The sequence below is a fragment of the Oncorhynchus mykiss genome, chromosome 4 (assembly GCF_057628025.1).
Source record: "Oncorhynchus mykiss isolate SJ-2025 chromosome 4, ASM5762802v1, whole genome shotgun sequence".
Classification (NCBI taxonomy): Eukaryota; Metazoa; Chordata; class Actinopteri; order Salmoniformes; family Salmonidae; genus Oncorhynchus; species Oncorhynchus mykiss.
The window spans coordinates 35577356-35599518 of NC_143025.1; the positions used below are offsets into that span (position 1 = coordinate 35577356).

The 22163-nt window shown below is 43.0% G+C and overlaps 1 protein-coding gene across 2 annotated transcripts in view; it reads right to left on the minus strand.

The window, feature by feature from the left end:
- The window catches only part of LOC110521743 (aquaporin-4-like), a 43053-nt gene that overhangs the window by 14496 nt on the left and 6394 nt on the right, over positions 1 to 22163 (minus strand). Inside the window, exon 1 of one of the 2 annotated variants that reach the window (XM_090231915.1) lies at positions 5164 to 5486. The exons of the other annotated variant lie outside the window; for it this stretch is intronic. Within the exon in view, the coding sequence (XP_090088041.1) occupies positions 5164 to 5312 (149 nt within the window). The 5' untranslated portion in view covers positions 5313 to 5486. Of the gene's footprint in view, positions 1 to 5163; positions 5487 to 22163 lie in introns of those variants that run through there. 2 annotated transcript variants of the gene reach the window in all.

Here is a 22163-nt window from a genome sequence, read left to right on the forward strand (position 1 = left end):
ATGACCAGCTCTGAAACCAGATTGCATAGCGGAGAAGGTACGGTGGGATTCGAAATGGTCGGTAATCTGTTTGTTAACCTGGTTTTCGAAGGCCTTAGAAAGGCAGGGTAGGATAAATATAGGTCTGTAGCAGTTTGGGTCTAGAGTGTCTCTGCCTTTGAAGAGGGGGATGACTGTGGCAGCTTTCCAATCTTTGGGAATCTCAGACGATACGAAAGAGAGGCTGAACAGGCTAGTAATAGGGGTTGCAACAATTTCGGCAGATCATTTTAGAAAGAGAGCGTCCAGATTGTCTATCCCGGCTGATTTGTAGGGGTCCAGATTTTGCAGCTCTTTCAGAACATCAGCTATCTAGATTTGGGTGAAGGAGAAATGGGGAGGCTTGGGTGAGTTTTGGGCGAGTTGCTGTGGGGGGGGGGGGGGGGGGGGTAGGGCTGTTGATCGGGGTAGGGGTAGCCAGGTGGGAAGCATGGCCAGCTGTAGAAAAATGCTTATTGAAATTCTCAAATATCTTGTATTTATCGGCGGTGACAGTGTTTCCTAGCCTCAGTGCAGTGGGCAGCTGGGAGGAGGTGCTCTTATTCTCCATGGACTTTACATTGTCCCAGAACTTTTTTGAGTTTGTGCTACAGGATGCACATTTCTGATTGAAAAAGCTAGCCTTAGCTTTCCTAATTGCCTGTGTATATTGGTTCCTAACTTCCCTGAAAAGTTGCATATCACGGGGGCTATTCGATACTAATGCAGAACACCACAGGATGTTTTTGTGCTGGTCAAGAGCAGTCAGGTCTGGAGAGAACCAAGGGCTATATCTGTTCCTGGTTCTACATTTTTTGAGTGGGGCATGCTTATTTAAGATGGTCAGGTAGGCACTTTTAAAGAATGAACAGGCATCCTCTACTGACGGGATGAGGTCAATATCCTTACAGGATACCCTGGCCAGGTCGTCTAGAAACACCTGCTTGCTGAAGTGTTTTAGGGAGCATTTGACAGTGATGAGGGGTGGTCGTTTGACCGCAGACCCATTATGGATGCAGGCAATGAGGCAGTGATCGCTGAGATCTTTGTTGAAAACAGCAGAGGTGTATTTGTAGGGCAAGTTGGTAAGGATGATATCTATGAGGGTGCCCGTGATTACAGATTTGGGGTTGTACCTGGTGGGTTCATTGATAATTTGTGTGAGATTGAGGGCATCAAGCTTAGATTGTAGGATGGCCGGGGTGTTAAGCATGTCCCAGTTTAGGTCACCTAGCTGCACGAGCTCTGAAGATAGATGGGCGGCAATCAATTCACATATGGTGTCCAGGGAACAACTGGGGCAGAGGGTGGTCTATAACTAAAGAAACAACTGGCCTAATGAAACAACAGTGACAATCATACAATACACCAATTGTTTCTAAATACTATTACATTTGGGTCATTTAGCAGATGCTCTTATCCAGAGTAACTTACAGTAAGTAGTGAGTGCCTAAATTTTCATGCTGGTTCCCTGTAGTACTACAGGGACTGTAGTACTAATTCGACTGTCTTTACACAAGCAGCTCAATTCTTATATATTTTTTAAACACAAATTGTTCTAATAAAAAACAACATTTATTTAACTAGGCAAGTCAGATATGAACAAATTCTTATTTACAATGACAGCCTACCAAAATGCAAAAGGCTTCCTGCGCGTATGGGGTCTGGGATTAAAAATCTAAATACATTAAATAAAAATATAGGACAAAACACACATCTTGACAAGAGAGACAGCACAACACTACATAAAGATAGACCTAAGACAACAACATAGCATGGCTGCAACACAGAATGGTAGCAACACAACATGACAACAACATGGTAGCAACACAAAATGGCAGCAGCAAAACATGGTAGCAACACAAAACAGGGTACGAACATTATTGGGCACAGACAACAGCACAAAGGGCAAGAAGGTAGAGACAGCAATACAACAAACAGACACAACTGTCAGTAAGAGTGTCCATGATTGAGTCTTTGAATTAAGAATTTGAGATAAAACTGTCCAGTTTGAATGTTTGTTGCAGCTCGTTCCAGTCGCTAGCTGCAGCGAACTGAAAAGACGAGCGACCCAGGGATGTGTTTGCTTTTGGGACCTTTAACAGAATATGACTGGCAGAACGTTGTTGTATGTGGCGGATGAGGGCTGCAGTAAATGAGGCCTAAGAGGCATACAGAGAGGACCAGGGTATACAGAGATGACCAGATGACCAGTATAGAGTGCAGTGATGTGTCCTATAAGGAGCATTGGTGGCTAATCTGATGGCCAAATGGCAAAGAACATCTAGCCGCTTGAGAGCACCCTGACCTGCTGATCTATAAATTACATCTCCGTAATCTAGCATGGGTAGGATGGTCATCTGACTCAGCATTAGTTTGGCAGCTGGGGTGAAAGAGGAGCGATTATGATAGAGGAAACCAAGTCTAGATTGAACTTTAGCCTGCAGCTTTGATATGTGCTGAGAAAAGGACAGTGCACAGTACAGTCTAGCAGTCTAGCCATACTCCCAAGTACTTGTATGAGGTGACTACTTCAAGCTCTAAACCCTCAGAGGTAGTAATCAAACCTGTGGGGAGAGGGGCATTCTTCTTACCAAACCGCATGACCTTTGTTTTGGAGGTGTTCAGAACAAGGTTAAGGGCAGAGAAATCTTTGTTGTAGAGCGTTTAACACAAAATCTGGGGAGGGGCCACCTGAGTATAAGACTGTATCATCTGCACATAAATGGATGAGAGAGCTTCCTACTGCCTGAGCTATGTTGTTGATGTAAATTGAGAAGAGCATAGGGCCTAGGATCGAGCCTTGGGGTACACCCTTGGTGACAGTCAGTGGCTGAGACAGCAGATGTTTTGACTTTATACACTGCACTCCTTGAGAGAGGTAGTTAGCAAACCAGGCCAAAGACCCCTTAGAGACACCGTTACTCCTTAGCTGGCCCACAAGAATGGAATGGTCTACCGTATCAAAAGCTTTGGCCAAGCCAACAAAATTAGCAGCACACATTGCTTAGATTCAAAGGCAATGATGACATCATTGAGGACCTTTAAGGTTGCAGTGACACAGCCATAACCTGAGCGGAAACCAGATTGCATACCAGAGAGAATACTATAGACATCAAGAAAGCCAGTCAGTTTATTATTGACAAGTTTTTCCAACACTTTTGATAAACAGAGCAAGTTAGTAATAGGCCTATAACAGTTAGGATCAGTTTGATCTCCCCCTTTAAAGAAAGGACGAAGCGTGGCTACCTTCCAAGCAATGGGAACCTCCCCAGAGAGGAGATACAGGTTAAAAAAGGCTTGGCGATGATAGAGGCAGCAACTTTGATGAAGGAAGGGTCTAAGCCATCTGATCCAGATGCTTTTTGGGGGTCAAGTTTAAGGAGCTCCTTTAGCACCTCGGAATCAGTGACTGCCTGCAGGATGAAACTTTGTAGCGGGGCAAGGGAAAAAGAGGGAGAAGTATCGGGAATAGACGCATTAGAAGGGGTGGGAGATGAGGAAATATTGGATGGCAAGCAGGCACGGCTGAGTCAAATAGGAATCCTGACTTTATGAAGTTGTGATTAAAGAGCTCAGCCATGTGCTTCTTGTCAGTAACAACCACATCATCAACATTAAGGGACATGGGCAGCTGTGAGGAGAAGGTTTTATTCTCCAGGTCTAACTGTTTTCCAGAACTTCTTGGGGTTAGACCCAAAGAGAGAGAACTGCTCCTTAAAGTAACTCACTTTGGCCTTCCGAATAGCCTGAGTGCACTTATTTCTCATTTGCCTGAATTAGAGCCAGCCAGCCTGAGTATGCGTGTGCCTAGCCCTTCGCCGAATGCAATTCTTGAGGTGGAGTAACTCTGCAAGATCACGGTCAAACCTGTGGCTGAACCTGTTTCTAATTCTAATTTTCTTTATGGGGGTGTGTTTGTTAACAATATTACTGAAAATATAAAAAAGAAGGTCCAAGCGTCTTCGACAGAGGGGTCAAGCTGATTCTATACCAATTTACAGAGGCCAGCTCATGAAGGAAGGATTGCTCATGAAAGTTTTAAATCAGGACAGGTCATTTCACTGAGCAGCCATTACGAACACAGGCTGTAAAACAGTGATCACTAAGGTCATTACAGAAAACACCAGACTGATACCTATGAGGATTATTTGTGAGGATAACATTTCCTGGGTGTTTGGAGTCATAATTTGTGGGATTGGTAATAATCTGAGAAAGATTTAGGGAGTCCCATTGCTTTAGGACTTTTGACCAATCAGATTAGTTCTGTAAAAAAGCTGACGTGAAAAGATTTGATGTGATTGGTCAAAAGAGCAATTAGTGGAACCAATGTTAGATTTGGGCAGCCAATGGGTTGCCATTTGTGATGCAAGGTAACAATCTAAAACCACCACAATAAGCCTAATGAATCAACAAATAAAGATGACAATTATAGGGTAGGCTAATTAGTGTTGCCATTGCTATGGCAGCAGGATGACAGCAGGTAAAGCATAACTCGAAGTGATAGGTGCATTAGGCTACAGAGTGCAACAAGTGGCATATTTGTCCATATTCAATATGTACTCATATATACATTTTCTTAATAATTAACCCTAACCATAATTTCTTCAATCAAATTAATATAATTAATGTTTATTTTTAATTGCAAGACTATTTCGATTGAGGGACACATAGGCTTCTTCTCAAGAAATTCGCATTGTACCAAGAGATCAGAATTGTACATAATTGACTAACATTGAGCAACCATACATTGTCCTTCAAATGTATAACAAAATTACATTTACACCAAAAGCAAATAACATTTTCATTGGAATGTAGCCTATTCTAACGGGTGTAAAAATAAATACAAATAAAAACATTCAAAGGAACACACTGTCAAATTCCTCTGACTCGTGATACAAAGTTGCAATCAAAGCTTCACAAACACTGTATATGCCTTTATCTCAGACAGACCAATCATCAAACACACCAGACAAGCCCACTTAAATAATTATATCCATTTTTTTAAATCTGAAATGCACCATATCAAAAAAGTATCCAGATAATCAACCCAAGGCGATGCATGGAAACATCATACATGTTAACCTGTAAAAACCTTTTCCCAAACACTAGCATTCCCATGACGCACCGTTCCGCCCTACTCACCTCAGGCGTTCTGCTGCCCCGCTCTCAGTTGTCATACCTTGCGATGCAGCCGACCCCGGTTGTGTGTGTGTGTGTGACTTTATAGGTTGGTCTATGTTGTGTGTTCTCCCCATCCCTTTGGCTCCTCTCATCTTTCTCACCTCCCTCATCTCTCCCCTCCCCCTGCTCCCGTCACCGTGCAGCTGCAATCCTCTAGAGGAGCCATGGACACAAACAAAGAAAGTTTGAGCAGAACCAACTTTGACAGGACAGAATGAGGGTGAGAAGGGAGAGTGATGGAGGGGAGAGAGATACAAGGGGTGTAAAGAGGGAGAAATAGAGAACAATAAAGAGATAGAGGTGGAGAAGGGGACAGAGAGGGTGTGAGGGAGAAATCGGGAGGGGGAGATAGAAGAAGGGAGAGAGACCAATAGAGAACAGTACTGTAGTGGGGAGAGGGAAGAGATTTTCCTGGTTTAGTCTGCTTTTGTCTTCTCTAATACACATTGATGCTGTCCTTTATGACAGAAGAGTATTCTCTACTTATCCTTATCGTATTCTCTACTTATCCATTCATTCTAGTTTCATATGCTATCTTTGTGTGTTTGAGGAGTTCAATATGTGTTAGAGTGTGTGTTTTAGGAGTATTTTCACTTCAAAGTGGGGTCCACAGTGTACATGGCTTGTTGAGTGTGTGTCTGATTGGTGTGTGTATGAAGACTGAGGCAGCAAAGACACATTACTCATCTGCCTGCTGCAGATTCCTGAAAGAGTGAAACCCCACAGAATGAAACACTGGCTGGTCCAGTCAGCCAAATCAATAGTTCTGAATAGAGGGGAGAGAACCCCCCTCTCTAGTCCCATCAAACCCCTTACCTCCTCCCTCTTTCCCTCCCCTTCTCTCCCAACCTCAACCCCTTACAGAGCCCCACTGTTTCATACTGCAGAGAAGCTTGGCAATAGCAGTTGCCCTAGTGTACACCTCAGATAGCGAGAGAGGGAAAAGAGGGAGAGAAAAGACATAAGAAAAAGAGTTAAAGGGATAATTCATCACACCTTTTTCTTGTTCAAGAGATCAAGAAAGTCAAAACCTTTCAGCCTTTATCTGAACTGAAAGCCTGGTCTCAGACTAGACGGAACATAGTAAATGTAAATCCGGGACACTCAAATTAGGGAAAGAGAAAGGGGGATATCTAGTCAGTTGTACAACTGAATGCCTTCATCTGAAATGTGTCTTCCGCATTTCGTCTTCTCATCCACCCCGGCCAACCACCCTACTTTCGTTTTTTGTCCTAAATAACCATCTGTCTTACATAACCCTACAAAATGTAACATATCATACTATCCTCAGAGGCGGAATGACAGATTTTTACCTTGTCAGCTCGGGAATTCAAACCAGCATCCTTTCGGTTAAGTATGATAGATTACGTTTTGTAGAGTTACACAACACAGATGGTTACTTAACCTCTCTAGGCTAGGGGGCGGTATTTTCACATCCAGATGAAAAGCGTGCCCAAAGTAAACTGCCTGCTACTCAGGCCCAGAAGCCAGGATATGCATATTAGTAGTATATTTGGATAGAAAACATTCTGAAGTTTCTAAAACTGTTTGAATGATGTCTGTGAGTATAACAGAACTTATTTGGCAGGCGAAACCCTGAGGACAAACCATCCAGGATTTTTTTTGTTGAGGTCACTCTCTTTTCAATGGGGTTTCTATGGGGATCTAGATTTCTAAGGCACTTGCTTGCAGTTCCTATCGCTTCCACTGGATGTCAACAGTCTTTAGAAATTGGTTGATGTTTTTCCTTTGTGTAATGAAGAAGTAGGGCTGTTCAGAACAAGGCTTGAGTCTAGTGTACTGTTTGTTAGAGGCGCGTGAAAGCACGCTCCACTTTGTTTTTGTCCGGTATTGAACGCAGTTTATCCCGTCTTAAATTGTATCGATTATTTACGTTAAAAAATACCTAAAGTTACATTAGGAAAGTTGTTTGAAATGTTTGGACAAAGATTACAGGTAACAAATCAGATATTTTGTAGTCATGTTGCGCGAGTTGGAACCAGTGTTTTCCTGGATCAAACGCGCCAAAAACATTTTGGATATATAACGACGGAATTAATCGAACAAAAAGACCATTTGTGATGTTTATGGGACTTATTGGAGTGCCTACAGCAGAAGTTCATCAAAGGCATGAATTATATCGTTATTTCTGAATTTTGCGCCTGGCATGATGAAATATGATTGTCTGTGTTTGCTTGATGGGATACTGTCCTCAGATAATCGCATGGTTTGCTTTCGCCATAAAGCCTTTTTGAAATCTGACACCATAGCTGGATTAACAAGAAGTCAAGCTTTAATTTTACATATTGCATGTGTATTTTCAAGAATGTTAAATATTTACAATTCTGTAGTTTGAATTTGGCGCCCTGCACTTTCACTGGATGTTGGTCAGGTGGGACGGTAGCGCCCGGTCTAGCCTAGAGAGGTTTTAAGACAAAAAACTAAAGTAGGGTGGATGGGTAGGCATATAATGCGAACGTCTAGCAACCCAAATGTTATGAGTTCGAATTTCATCACAGACAAATTTAGTATTTTCAACTACTATATAGTTTTTAGCTACTTTGCAACTACTAAGCATGTTAGCTAAACCTTCCCCTAACCCTAACCTTAACCATTTTTGCTACAATTCTCCTAACCTTAACCCTTTAAACTAACGCCTAAACTCAACCCTAACCGATAACCCTAACCCCTTGCCTAGTTAACGTTAGCCAGCTAGATAACATTAGCCACCTAGCCACCTAGATACAATCCGTAACATACTGTATCGTACGTTTGGCAAATTTGTAACATATTGCAAGTTTTGTAAATTCATAACATATTGTAGGTTTTGCAAATTCGTAACATGTAATACGAATTGTAATTTGTAACATATCATATGTAATGGGTGATGGCCATCCACAAATTAATACTTTCCATACGAAGTGTAACATACTAAATTGAGTGTATCAAATTGCGTACCGAATAATACGAAATGCTCTGAGGTTGTTGGAGTCTACCTTGACCCGAAAAATAGTCATATAGCCATGGAGAGTCATAGAGAGAGTCCTATGAGTTCACTGCCTTTGATCCTGCAGTTAGGTAGTCTATGCCTGTTCAGACATCAACATTGGCCTTTCATCATTACATCGATGATGGTCTTCAAATACTCAGTGATTGCAGGAATACACCATGGTGAGTTTGATTTATCTGTCCTGTTGGTGTAGGAAGTGTCTGAGCGTTAACTCATTATCAAACCACACACGGTCTCTCTCCCTGCACCCCTACAGAGAAGCTATTCTGGGGCTGACTCTGGGCCAGAACACACATACACATGCAAAAACGTGCACACACACACACACACACACACACACACACACACACACACACACACAGAAACAGGCACAAAGAAACGCATGCACACAGACATGTACACACATTAGGGGTAAGTGTTTAAACAGTTGGGTTGGCTGAGAGAAGGGTGAGGGTTGGAGGAGGGGAGTTGGAGATACATTGGTTCCAAGCAAACACAATGGAGTGTAAGATTTTGCACACACACAACAACAACAAAAACACTCTTTAACCCACCATAATGGGGGACATTGTTGAGTAATCCCCACTTTCCTGATATGTGCAGAGATGTCCACGTTATTAGTGTGAAGAGTTTTACATTTATTTGAATAGTATTCCCATGGTGTTGTGGTTGAATTTCAAGGGACATATGGCTCTCTATGGCATTCTGTATTCATCAGTATAAAAGGACACTAGCGACAGACGATCACATTACATCAGGGATCATCAACTCGATTCAGCCACAGGCAGATATTTTCTTAAGCGGATGGTCGGGGGGCCGGAAGATAATTGCAAAAAATTTAAAACTGACCACAAGCCTCCCAAAGAGATATAATATTTGACTAAAACATAATACATAGTACATAACAAAAATATGAACACAACATGCAACAATTTAATTTATTTTACTGCGTTACAGTTCATATAAGGATATCGATCAATTTAAATAAATTAATTAGGCCCTAATCTATGGACTTCACATGACTGGGCAGGGGAGCAGCCATGGGTGGGACTGGGAGGGCATAGGCCCACCCACTGGGGAGCAAGGTCCAGCCAATCAGAATATTTTTTTCCCCACAAAAGGTCTTTATTACAGACAGAAATACTCCATAGTTTCATCAGCTGTCCGGGTGGCTGGTCTCAGATGATCCCACAAGTGAAGAAGCCGGATGTGGAGGTCCTGGGCTGGCGTGGTGACATGAAGGCTGCGGTTGTTTGGTTGGAAGTACTGTCAAATTCTCTAAAACAATGTTGGAGGTGGCTTATGGTAGAGAAATTAACATTCAATTCTCTGGCAACAGCTCTGGTGAACATTCCTGGAGCCAACATGCCAATTGCTGACTCCCTCAAAAGTTGAGACATCTGTGTCATTGTGTTGTGTGAAAAACTGCACATTTTTGAGTGACCTTCATTTCGGAGATCTTTTATTTTGACTTGTTGCGTTTATGTTTTTGTTCAGTGTATATGATCACATGCCTCTATTATGCATGGGAATACTTTGGAACAGAGTTCCAAAATTAAAATCAATTGGAGGTGATTTCCTGGTGTTTTTATAGTCCTTTATGTAAAAATTATTTTTTTAGCTCAGAAAACTTGAGACAAATAAAACCATTTGGCCCACGGGTCACCAGTTGGGGACCTCTACATTACATGAAAGAGTTTGACTAAGAGCTATACCTATAGAGGGCAGCAGAGTTCTTTAGAAAGTACATTCACCAAACAAACTCATTGTGGTGGTAAAGTGATGACCATCTCTCTCGCTCTCTTTCTCGCTCTCATTCTCTCTCGCCACTCCCTCCTCTCCCTTATCCCTCTCTCTCTGGCTATAAAGAATGTTCTACTCGTCAGGGACAGGCTAATTGATCCTGACATTTCCACAGCCTGATCATTGATAATTTCCTCCTGTCCTGAATATAAATGTGTGTAAATGTCTTTCTGAGTTTGCATGTGACTGAGTAGGAGTGTGGTGCATAGTGTGTGCCAGTGGAGGCTGCTGAGGGGAGAACAGCTCATAATAATGTCCGGAACGGAGCGAATGAAATAGCATCAAACAGTGTTTGATACCATTCCACCTATTCCGCTCAGAATTTAATTGAGAATGACACAAATTCCAATTCAACACTTGAATTTGAATTTAAGTAGTAAACAGGATACATAATTGCAATACAAATTTGAAAATTCAAACGCCTCTCCTGTTCTATATTAGGTGAAGCTTACACACATATAATGTACATCTCGTACATAAAACATCAAACACGTCGTTATATACTGGCTGGGATTAAAAAGAAAAATATAGGACAAAGTACACATCCAGACAAGAGAGACACCACAACACTACATAAAGAGAGACCTAACAACATAGCATGGCAGCAGCACATGTCAACACAGAATGGTAGCAACACCACATGACAACATGGTAGCAACACAACATGGCAGCAGCACAACATGGTAGCAGCACAAAAACATGGTACAAACATTCTTGGGCACAGACAACAGTACAAAGTCAAGAAGGTTGAAACAACAATACATCACAAGATGCAGCCACAACTGTCAGTAAGAGTGTCCATGATTGAGTCTTTGAATGAAGAGATGGAAATAAAACTGTCCAGTTTGAGTGTTTGTTGCAGCTCGTTCCAGTCGCTAGCTGCAGCGAACTGAAAAGAGGAGTGACCAGGGATGTGTGTGCTTTGGGGACCTTTAACAGAATGTGACGGTTGTTGTATGTGGAGGATCAGGGCTGCAGTAGGTAATACTTCATGATTATAGTGAGCCTTTTTTCATTATTTTCTTTTAAGACTTAAGACTTGTTTCAAACTGTTAACCTTTGAATTGTTTCTGTAACCACGCAAAATGAATGGGTCAAAAATAAATGTTCATCCTTAATATGTCGAATTTTGAAGATCTTGTTGTGATCTTGTTGCCGCTGGGAGCTGGGACTGAGTCAGTGCTTTGAGCTGGTTGTTTATACAATGTTGGATAGGCAGAGTAGCGTAAAATCAAGATTACAACTTCAGCACTGTGATTGGCATAAATGTAGTTGAGGACTGATGGGAGATGTGCTATAATAATCAAAGTAAAATCATTGGGTTATGAATTAGTAATGAAGATGTTTGAGAGTGTGTGTGTATGTGTGTGTGTGTGTGTGTAACTACCTGCTCCATTCTCAAATTGGGCCAGGGTGTCACCACAGTGTCTAATGCAGACTGGGTCCTGCCTCCAGCCATACATAATAGAACAGGACAGGTCAATAGAGTCTAGAGGTGGTGCTACAGTGTGTGTGTGTGTGTGTGTGTGTGTGTGTGTGTGTGTACTGGTAGTATATGGACTACTTTAACTGCTATAGTATGGACTACTTTACTCTCTTTGTAGCTGAAAGTGGTATGGACTACTTGGCCATTCAGATTCCTCGGCAACATTAGTCGCGTGATGATTGACTGAGAACGCCTGCTTCAATAAGACATCTATTCCCTCATACAGTAGGTGCAGGGACATCAAATATATATATTCACAACCACATGAAATTTGGCTGATCTCTGGGGGTACTGAAAAGAGGGCAATCTCAGCCACTCAGAATTACCTTTTATGTCATCCATTTTCCTAATTGCGATGGGACTTCAGTTTTGAAAGCATTGGCTTATACTGTATTTCATGAAAAGCATGAGCTGGTGCACACACAGAGACAATTATTTAGAGTACAGGTGCTGTCTAATGGCGAATAAACTGTAAGCTATGAAAATAAATAAATAGAGTCGCACACAGTGCATTCGGAAAGTATTCAGAACCCTTGACTTTTCCACAATTTGTTATGTTACAACCTTATTCTAAAAATGATTAGAAAAAATATAATACCACATAATGACAAAGCAAAAACACGTTTTTTATTTTATTTTAGCACATTTATTAAAAATAAAATACGGAAATATCAAAAAATCTCGATGTTACCTCCTCTCCTTAGTAGAGTAACATGCTGAATGCCTGTGTATTTAAGGAAGGAGATTTAAGAAAATATTTTATTTCACCTTTATTTAACCAGGAAGGCTAGTTGAGAACAAGTTCTCATTTACAACAGCAACCTGGCCAAGATAAAGCACAGCAGTTTGACACATACAACACAGAGTTACACATGGAATAAACAAACATACAGTCAATAATACAGCAGACAAAAGAAAAATCTATATACAGTGAGTGCAAATGAGGTAAGATAAGGGAGGTAAGGCAATAAATAGGCCATGGTGGTGAAGTAATTACAATATAGCAGTGAAATGAGATAAGGCAGGGCTTTACCTAGCAGAGACTTGTAGATGACCTGGAGCCAGTGGGTTTGACAACGAGTATGAAGTGAAGGCCAGCCAACGAGAGAGTACAGGTTGCAGTGGTGGGTAATATATGGGGCTTTGGTGACAAAACGGATGGCACTGTGATAAACTGCATCCAATTTGTTGAGTAGAGTGTTGGAGGCAGTTTTATAGATGACATCGCCTAAGTCGAGAATCAGTAGGATAGTCAGTTTTACGGGGGTATATTTGACAGCATGAGTGAAGGATGCTTTGTTGCGAAATAGGAAGCCGATTCCAGATTTCATTTTGGATTGGAGATGCTTAATGTGTGTCTGGAAGGAGAGTTTACAGTCTAGCCAGATACCTAGGTATTTGTAGTTGTCCACATATCTGAACCGTCCAGAGTAGTGATGCTGGATGGGCGGGCAGGTGCGGGCAGTGATCGGTTTCCGAGCGTGCACTTGGTTTTACTTGCATTTAAGAGCAGTTGGAGGCCACGGAAGGAGAGTTGTATGGCATTGAATCTTGTCTGGAGGTTAGTTAACACAGTGTCCAAGAAGGGCCAGAAGTAAACATAATGGTGCGGTCTGCCAAAAAAGTATTTAGTCAGCCACCAATTGTGAAAGTTCTCCCACTTAAAAAGATGAGAGACCTGTAATTTTCATCATAGGTACACTTCAACTATGACAGACAAAATGAGAAAAAAAATCCAGAAAATCACATTGTAGGATTTTTTATGAATTTATTTGCAAATTATGGTGGAAAATAAGTATTTGGTCACCTAAAAACAAGCAAGATTTCTGGCTCTCACAGACCTGTAACTTCTTCTTTAAGATGCTCCTCTGTCCTCCACTCGTTACCTGTATTAATGGCACCTGTTTGAACTTGTTATCAGTATAAAAGACACCTGTCCACAACCTCAAACAGTCACACTCCAAACTCCACGATGGCCAAGACCAAAGAGCTGTCAAAGGACACCAGAAACAAAATTGTAGACCTGCACCAGGCTGGGAAGACTGCATCTGCAATAGGTAAGCAGCTTGGTTTGAAGAAATCAACTGTGGGAGCAATTATTAGGAAATGGAAGACATACAAGACCACTGATAATCTCCCTTGATCTGGGGCTCCACGCGAGATCTCACCCCGTGGGGTCAAAATGATCACAAGAACAGTGAGCAAAAATCCCAGAACCACACGGGGGGACCTAGTGAATGACCTGCAGAGAGCTGGGAGTAAAGTAACAAAGCCTACCATCAGTAACACACTACGCCGCCAGGGACTCAAATCCTGCAGTGCCAGACATGTCCCCCTGCTTAAGCCAGTACATGTCCAGGCCCATCTGAAGTTTGCTAGAGAGCATTTGGATGATCCAGAAGAAGATTGGGAGAATGTCATATGGTCAGATGAAACCAAAATATAACTTTTTGGTAAAAACTCAACTTGTCGTGTTTGGAGGACAAATAATGCTGAGTTGCATAGCTATGTTGTTAGGTCTCTCTTTATGTAGTGTTGAGGTGTCTCTCTTGTCTGGATGTGTACTTTGTCCTATATTTTTCTTTTTAATCCCAGCCATACCTACTGTGAAGCATGGGGGTGGAAACATCATGCTTTGGGGCTGTTTTTCTGTAAAGGGACCAGGACGACTGATCCGTGTAAAGGAAAGAATAAATGGGGCCATGTATCGTGAGATTTTGAGTGAAAACCTCCTTCCTTCAGCAAGGGCATTGAAGATGAACTGTGGCTGGGACTTTCAGCATGACAATGATCCCAAACACACCTTAGGGCAATGAAGGAGTGGCTTTGTAAGAAGCATTTCAAGGTTCTGGAGTGGCCTAGCCAGTCTCCAGATCTCAACCCCATAGAAAATCTTTGGAGGGAGTTGAAAGTCCGTGTAACAACCCCAAGTCCAGCAACAACCCAAAAACATCAGTGCTCTAGAGGAGATCTGCATGGAGGAATGGGCCAAAATACCAGCATCAGTGTGTGAAGACCTTGTGAAGACTTACAGAAAATGTTTGCCAACAAAGGGTATATAAGAAAGTATTGAGATAAACTTTTGTTATTGACCAAATACTTATTTTCCACCATAATTTGCAAATATATTCATTAAAAACCCTACAATGTGATGTTCGGGAATTTTTTTTCTCATTTTGTCTGTCATAGTTGAAGTGTACCTATGATGAAAGTTACAGGCCTCTCATCTTTTTAAGTGGGAGAACTTGCATAATTGGTGGCTGACTAAATACATTTTTGCCCCACTGTATATCGAGAAGAGAGTCGGCCCGAGAATTGAACCCTGTGGCACCCCCATATAGACTGCAAGAGGTCCGGACAACAGGCCCGCCGATTTTGACACACTGAACTCTATCAGAGAAGTAGTTGGTGAACCAGGCGAGGCAATATTTTGAGAAACCAAAGCTGTTCAGTCTGCCAATAAGAATGTGGTGATTGACAGTGTCGAAAGCCTTAGCCAGGTCGATGATTATGGCTGCACAGTAATGTCTCTTATCGATGCGGTTATGATATCATTTAGGACCTTGAGCGTGGCTGAGGTGCACCCATGACCAGCTCGGAAACCAGATTGCATAGTGGATAAGGTACGATGGGATTTGAAATGGTCGGTAATCTGTTTGTTGACTTGGCTTTCGAAGACCTTAGAACGGCAGGGTAGGATAGATATAGGTCTGTAGGAATTTGGGTCTAGAGTGTCTCCCCCTTTGAAGAGGGCGATGACTGCAGCAGCTTTCCAATCTTTGGGAATCTCAGACGATACGAAAGAGAGGTTGAAAAGGCTAGTAATAGGGGTGGCAACAATTTCAGGAGATAATTAAAAAAAGAGAGAGTCCAGATTGTCTAGCCTGTCTGATTTGTAGGGGTCCAGATTTTTCAGCTCTTTCAGAACATCAGCTATCTGGATTTGGATAAAGGAGAAATGGGGAGGCTTGGGCGAGTTGCTGTGGGGAGTGCAGGGCTGTTGACCGGGGTGGGGGTAGCCAAGTGGAAAGCATGGCCAGCCGTAAAAAAATGCTTATTGAATTTCTTAATTATAGTGAATTTATCAGCGGTGACAGTGTTTCCTAGCCTCAGTGCAGTGGGCAGCTGGGAGGAGGTGCTCTTATTCTCCATGGACTTTACAGTGTCCCAGAACTTTTTAGAGTTTGTGTTACAGGAAGCTGCCTAACTGCCTGTGTATATTGGTTCCTGACTTCCCTGAAAAGTTGCATATCACGGGGGCTATTCGATGCTAATGCAGAATGCCACAGGATGTTTTTTGTGCTGGTCAACGGCAGTCAGGTCTGGAGAGAACCAAGGGCTATATCTGTTCCTGGTTCTACATTTTTTGAAAGGGGCATGCTTATTTAAGATGGTGAGGTAGGCACTTTTAAATAATGACCAGGCATCCTCTACTGACGGGATGAGGTCAATATCCTTCCAGCCTACTCGCTGAAGTGTTTTGGGGAGCGTTTGATATTGATGAGGGGTGATCGTTTGACCGCAGACCCGTTATGGATGCAGGCAATGAGGCAGTGATCACTGAGTTCTTGGTTGAAAACCGCTGAGGTGTATTTGGAGGGCAAGTTGGTTGGGGAATATCTATGGGGGTGCCCGTGTTTATGGATTTGGGTTTGTACGTTCATTGATAATTTGTGTGAGATTGAGGGCATCAAACTAAGATAATAGGATGGCTTAGGTCACCCAGTTTAGGTCACCTAGCAGCACTAGCTGAAGATAGATGGGGGGAAATCAGTTCACAAAAGGTTCCCAGGGCACAGCTGGGGGCAGAGGGTGGTTTTTAGCAAGTGGCAACGGTGAGAGACTTGTTTCTGGAAAGGTGGATTTCTAAAAGTAGATGCTCGAATTGCTTGGGTACAGACCTGGATAGTAAGACAAAACTCTGCAGGCTATCTCTGCAGTAGTTTGCAACACCGCCCCCTTTGGCAGTTATATCTTGTCGGAAAATGTTATAGCTAGGGATGGAAATGTCAGGATTTTTCGTGGTCTTCCTGAGCCAGGATTCAGACACGGCTAGGACATCCGGGTTGGCAGAGTGTGCTAGGGCAGTGAATAAAACAAACTTAGGAAGGAGGCTTCTAATGTTAACATGCATGAAACTAAGGCTTTTACGGTTACAGAAGTCAGCAAATGATAGCACCTGGGGAATGGGAGTGGAGCTAGGAACTGCAGGGCCTGGATTAACCTCCACATCACTACAGGAACAGAGGAGAAGTAGGATAAGGGTACGGCTAAAGGCTAAAATAACTGGTTGTCTAGTACATTCAGAACAGAGAGTAAAAGGAGCAGATTTCTGGGCATGGTAGAATAAATTCAAGGCATAATGTACTGACAAAGGTATTGTACGATATGGATACAGTGAGGGTAAACCTGTGCACAGAGTCACGATGAAAGACATATTGTCCCTAGAAATATCATTTAAACCAGGTGATGTCACCACATGTGTGGGAGGTGGAACTAAAGGGTTAAATAAGGCATATTGAGCAGGGCTAGAGGCGGGGCTAGCAAGCTAACAGAAGGGCCTTGGAGGGACGTCGTAATGGAAGAAAGAGCGTTGTGGCCCTCTCGTGCTATTACATTGGCAGATGGATCAGCAGGGCTCCGTGTGGTAAATCAGGCCAGTTGGCAGAAATGGTATAGTGGCCAAAGAATTTGTCCGGTGGGCCTCTTAAGCTAAAAGTCCGATGTGCTCTGGACAGCTAGCAGGCCGTGGCTAGCATGCTAGCTAATGGGATTTTAGGGGACGAAGCGACGGCGGAGCCAGTTGAGAAAAACCCCACCGGGTGAATCACGTCGGTGGTCCAGTCGTGATGAGTCGGGGGGGGGGGGGGTTCCAAGCCAGTTCGCAAAAAGGGGTATTGTAGCCCAAGTAGTGGCTGATGGACCTCTTTGGCTAGCCGGTAGATGGGCCTAGCTAGGCTAGCTCCAGGCTAATTGGTTATTGCTTCGGGACAGTGACGTTAGCCAGGAGTGGCCACTCGAGTAGCAGCTACTTAGCTGCGGTGATCCAGGTGAAGAAAATAAATAAGTTCAGAGCTCGCGGTAGGAATCCGGAGATATGGTGAAAAATAAGTCAGATTTGCTCTGGTTTGAGTAACGCTGTGCAGACTGGCGAGAGTTGGCTAGCTGACTACTAGCTTGTTAGCTGGCTAGCATCTGTTGGGGTTTTGCTTCAGGTGGCGGTTCAGACGACAGATCAGCAGGGCTCCATATGGTGGGTATAGTGGCCAAAGAATTTGTCCGATGGGCCTCTTCATCTAACAGTCCGATGTACTTTAGACAGCTAGTGGGCTGTGGCTAACTAGTAGCCAGTTAGCTGGTAGCCAGTTAGCTGGCTAGCTTTTGATGAGTTGATGAGTTCTTAAGTATAAAGATAGCAGATCAGTACCACATTGGGTGAGGCGGGTTGCAGGAGAGTATATTCAGTCTGTAGATAGAAAGTGATATTAAAATATTAAATATATAGACGAGAAAAAAACAAGGAAAAACAATGTTTACAAGTGACAGGACAAAAACACACGTCCGACTGCTACGCCATCTTGGGAAAGAAAAATAGGATGGTTTGCTTCAACAAAGTGAGCTGCTACTGGATAGTCAATGTTCTTACACCTGATTGAACTGCGGTGTTCAGTTATGTGTTGTTTTAATTGTCTTCTCGTTTGTCCTACTTTCCCACATGAACAGGTGATGAGGTAGATTACTCCCTTTGTGTTGCATGAGATAATACCGCTAACAGGGATTTTTCGACCTGTATGTGAGTGTCTGAAGAAGGATGTTTTTGTGGTGCTATTGCACTGTGCGCATGAGCCACATTTGTAGTTCCCATTTGGAATGGGTGTCAAGAGTGTCTGAGTGGGCTCAGGGTGCAGGTCAGATCTCGCTAAGCTATCTCCAATTCTGCGACCACACAAATCTGATTGCATAATATGCCAGTGCTTTTTCAGGATTTCTTTCATTTTCTCTGAACACTTGGTGTACTTAGTGCAAAATACTGTTGCGGTGTTTTCTTATTTGGTTAAGTTTTTAGCAATTCCTCTCTTGGTTTTTGAGATATTTTCATCCTTGCAGCATCAAGAGTTTTGTCCTTATAGCCTCTCATTCATGAATGTGTCTGTAATTTTCTTAGCATTGCTCTCAATATCTGACAGGTGGCCACAGATTTGTTTAACCCTGCATAACTGGCTGAATGATAAACCCTTCTTGAGGGGAATGTAATACATACTATCCGCACGTAGCAGGGTATTGAGGTCTTTAGGCTTTGTGTATAAGTCTGTGTGTAATACACCATTCTCTTTGATGACATAGTCCAGGTAGTGTATTTTTCTCTCATCAGTCTGCATGGTGAATTTGAATTGAGTTCCTGCTGACTTCCTTCCCAGAGCACAAAGACATACTGTATCTCCACTAGAGGTCGACCGATTATGATTTTTCAACACCAATACCGATTATTGGAGGACCAAAAAAAAGCTGATTAATCGGCCGATTTTTAAAAATGTATTTGTAATAATGACAATTACAACAATACTGAATGAACACTTATTTTAACTTAATATAATACATCAATAAAAATCCAGTTAGCCTCAAATAAATAATGAAACATGTTCAATTTGGTTTAAATAATGCATAAACAAAGTGTTGGAGAAGAAAGTAAAAGTGCAATATGTGCCATGTAAAAAAGCTAATGTTTAAGTTCCTTGCTCAGAACATGAGAAAATATGAAAGCTGGTGGTTCCTTTTAACATGAGACTTCAATATTACAATGTAAGAGGTTTTAGGTTGTAGTTATAGTATTTATAGGACTATTTCTCTCTATAACATGTGCATTTCATATACCTTTGACTATTGGGTGTTCTTATAGGCACTTTAGTATTGCCAGTGTAAGAGTATAGCTTCAATCAAATCAAATCAAATTTTATTTGTCACATACACATGGTTAGCAGATGTTAATGCGAGTGTAGCGAAATGCTTGTGCTTCTAGTTCCGACAATGCAGTAATAACCAACAAGTAATCTAACTAACAATACCAAAACTACTGTCTTATACACAGTGTAAGGGGATAAAGAATATGTACATAAGGATATATGAATGAGTGATGGTACAGAGCAGCATAGGCAGGATACAGTAGATGGTATCGAGTACAGTATATACATGAGGTGAGTATGTAAACAAAGTGGCATAGTTAAAGTGGCTAGTGATACATGTATTACATAAGGATGCAGTCGATGATATAGAGTACAGTATATACATATGCATATGAGATGAATAATGTAGGGTAAGTAACATTATATAAGGTAGCATTGTTTAAAGTGGCTAGTGATATATTTACATCATTTCCCATCAATTCCCATTATTAAAGTGGCTGGAGTTGAGTCAGTGTCAGGGTCAGTATGTTGGCAGCAGCCACTCAATGTTAGTGGTGGCTGTTTAACAGTCTGATGGCCTTGAGATAGAAGCTGTTTTTCAGTCTCTCGGCCCCAGCTTTGATGCACCTGTACTGACCTCGCCTTCTGGATGATAGCGGGGTGAACAGGCAGTGGCTCGGGTGGTTGATGTCCTTGATGATCTTTATGGCCTTCGTGTAACATCGGGTGGTGTAGGTGTCCTGGAGGGCAGGTAGTTTGCCCCTGGTGATGCGTTGTGCAGACCTCACTACCCTCTGGAGAGCCTTACGGTTGACGGCGGAGCAGTTGCCGTACCAGGCGGTGATACAGCCCGCCAGGATGCTCTCGATTGTGCATCTGTAGAAGTTTGTGAGTGCTTTTGGTGACAAACCAAATTTCTTCAGCCTCCTGAGGTTGAAGAGGCGCTGCTGCGCCTTCTTCACGATGCTGTCTGTGTGAGTGGACCCATTCAGTTTGTCTGTGATGTGTATGCCGAGGAACTTAAAACTTGCTACCGTCTCCACTACTGTTCCATCGATGTGGATAGGGGGGTGTTCCCTCTGCTGTTTCCTGAAGTCCACAATCATCTCCTTAGTTTTGTTGACGTTGAGTGTGAGGTTATTTTCCTGACACCACACTCCGAGGGCCCTCACCTCCTCCCTGTAGGCCGTCTCGTTGTTGTTGGTAATCAAGCCTACCACTGTTGTGTCGTCCGCAAACTTGATGATTGCGTTGGAGGCGTGCGTGGCCACGCAGTCGTGGGTGAACAGGGAGTACAGGAGAGGGCTCAGAACGCACCCTTGTGGGGCCCCAGTGTTGAGGATCAGCGGGGTGGAGATGTTGTTGCCTACCCTCACCACCTGGGGGCGGCCCGTCAGGAAGTCCAGTACCCAGTTGCACAGGGCGGGGTCGAGACCCAGGGTCTCGAGCTTGATGACGAGCTTGGAGGGTACTATGGTGTTAAATGCTGAGCTGTAGTCGATGAAGAGCATTCTCACATAGGTATTCCTCTTGTCCAGATGGGTTAGGGCAGTGTGCAGTGTGGTTGAGATTGCATCGTCTGTGGACCTATTTGGGCGGTAAGCAAATTGGAGTGGGTCTAGGGTGTCGGGTAGGGTGGAGGTGATATGGTCCTTGACTAGTCTCTCAAAGCACTTCATGATGACGGAAGTGAGTGCTACGGGGCGGTAGTCGTTTAGCTCAGTTACCTTAGCTTTCTTGGGAACAGGAACAATGGTGGCCTTCTTGAAGCATGTGGGAACAGCAGACTGGTATAGGGATTGATTGAATATGTCCGTAAACATACCGGCCAGCTGGTCTGCGCATGCTCTGAGGGCACGGCTGGGGATGCCGTCTGGGCCTGCAGCCTTGCGAGGGTTAACACGTTTAAATGTCTTACTCACCTCGGCTGCAGTGAAGGAGAGTCTGCATGTTTTCGTTGCAGGCCGTGTCAGTGGCACTGTATTGTCCTCAAAGCGGGCAAAAAAGTTATTTAGTCTGCCTTGTAGCAGGACATCCTGGTCCGTGACTGGGCTGGATTTCTTCTTGTAGTCTGTGATTGACTGTTGACTGTCAAAATTGTTATCTGACGCAATACGAAACATGTCCCAGTCCACGTGATGGAAGCAGTCTTGGAGTGTGGAGTCAGCTTTGTCGGACCAGCTTTGGACAGACCTCAGCGTGGGAGCCTCTTGTTTTAGTTTCTGTCTGTAGGCAGGGATCAACAAAATGGAGTCGTGGTCAGCTTTTCCGAAAGCTTTTCCGAAAGGAGGGCGGGGCAGGGAACCAGGAACATCGACAACAGCCACCCTCGAATCAGCGTTACCAATTGCTACACAAAAGCCGCAGCCCTTGAGGAGCAAGGGGAACAACTACTCCAAGTCTCAGAGCGATTGATGATTAAAACACTATTAGCGCGCACCCTGCTAACTAGCTAGCCATTTCACATTGGTTACTCCAGCCTAATCTCGGGAGTTGATAGGCTTGAAGTCATAAACAGTGCAATGCTTGAAGCACAGAAAAGACCTGCTGGCAAAATGCACAAAAGTGCTGTTTGAATGAAGGCTTACGAGCCTGCTGCTGCCTACCATCGCTCAGTCAGACTTTTCTATCCAATATCAAATCATAGACTTTAATTATAACATAAATTCACACAGAAATACGAGCCTTTGGTCATTAATATGGTCGAATTCGGAAACTATCATTTTGAAAACAAAACGTTTATTATTTCAGTGAAATACAG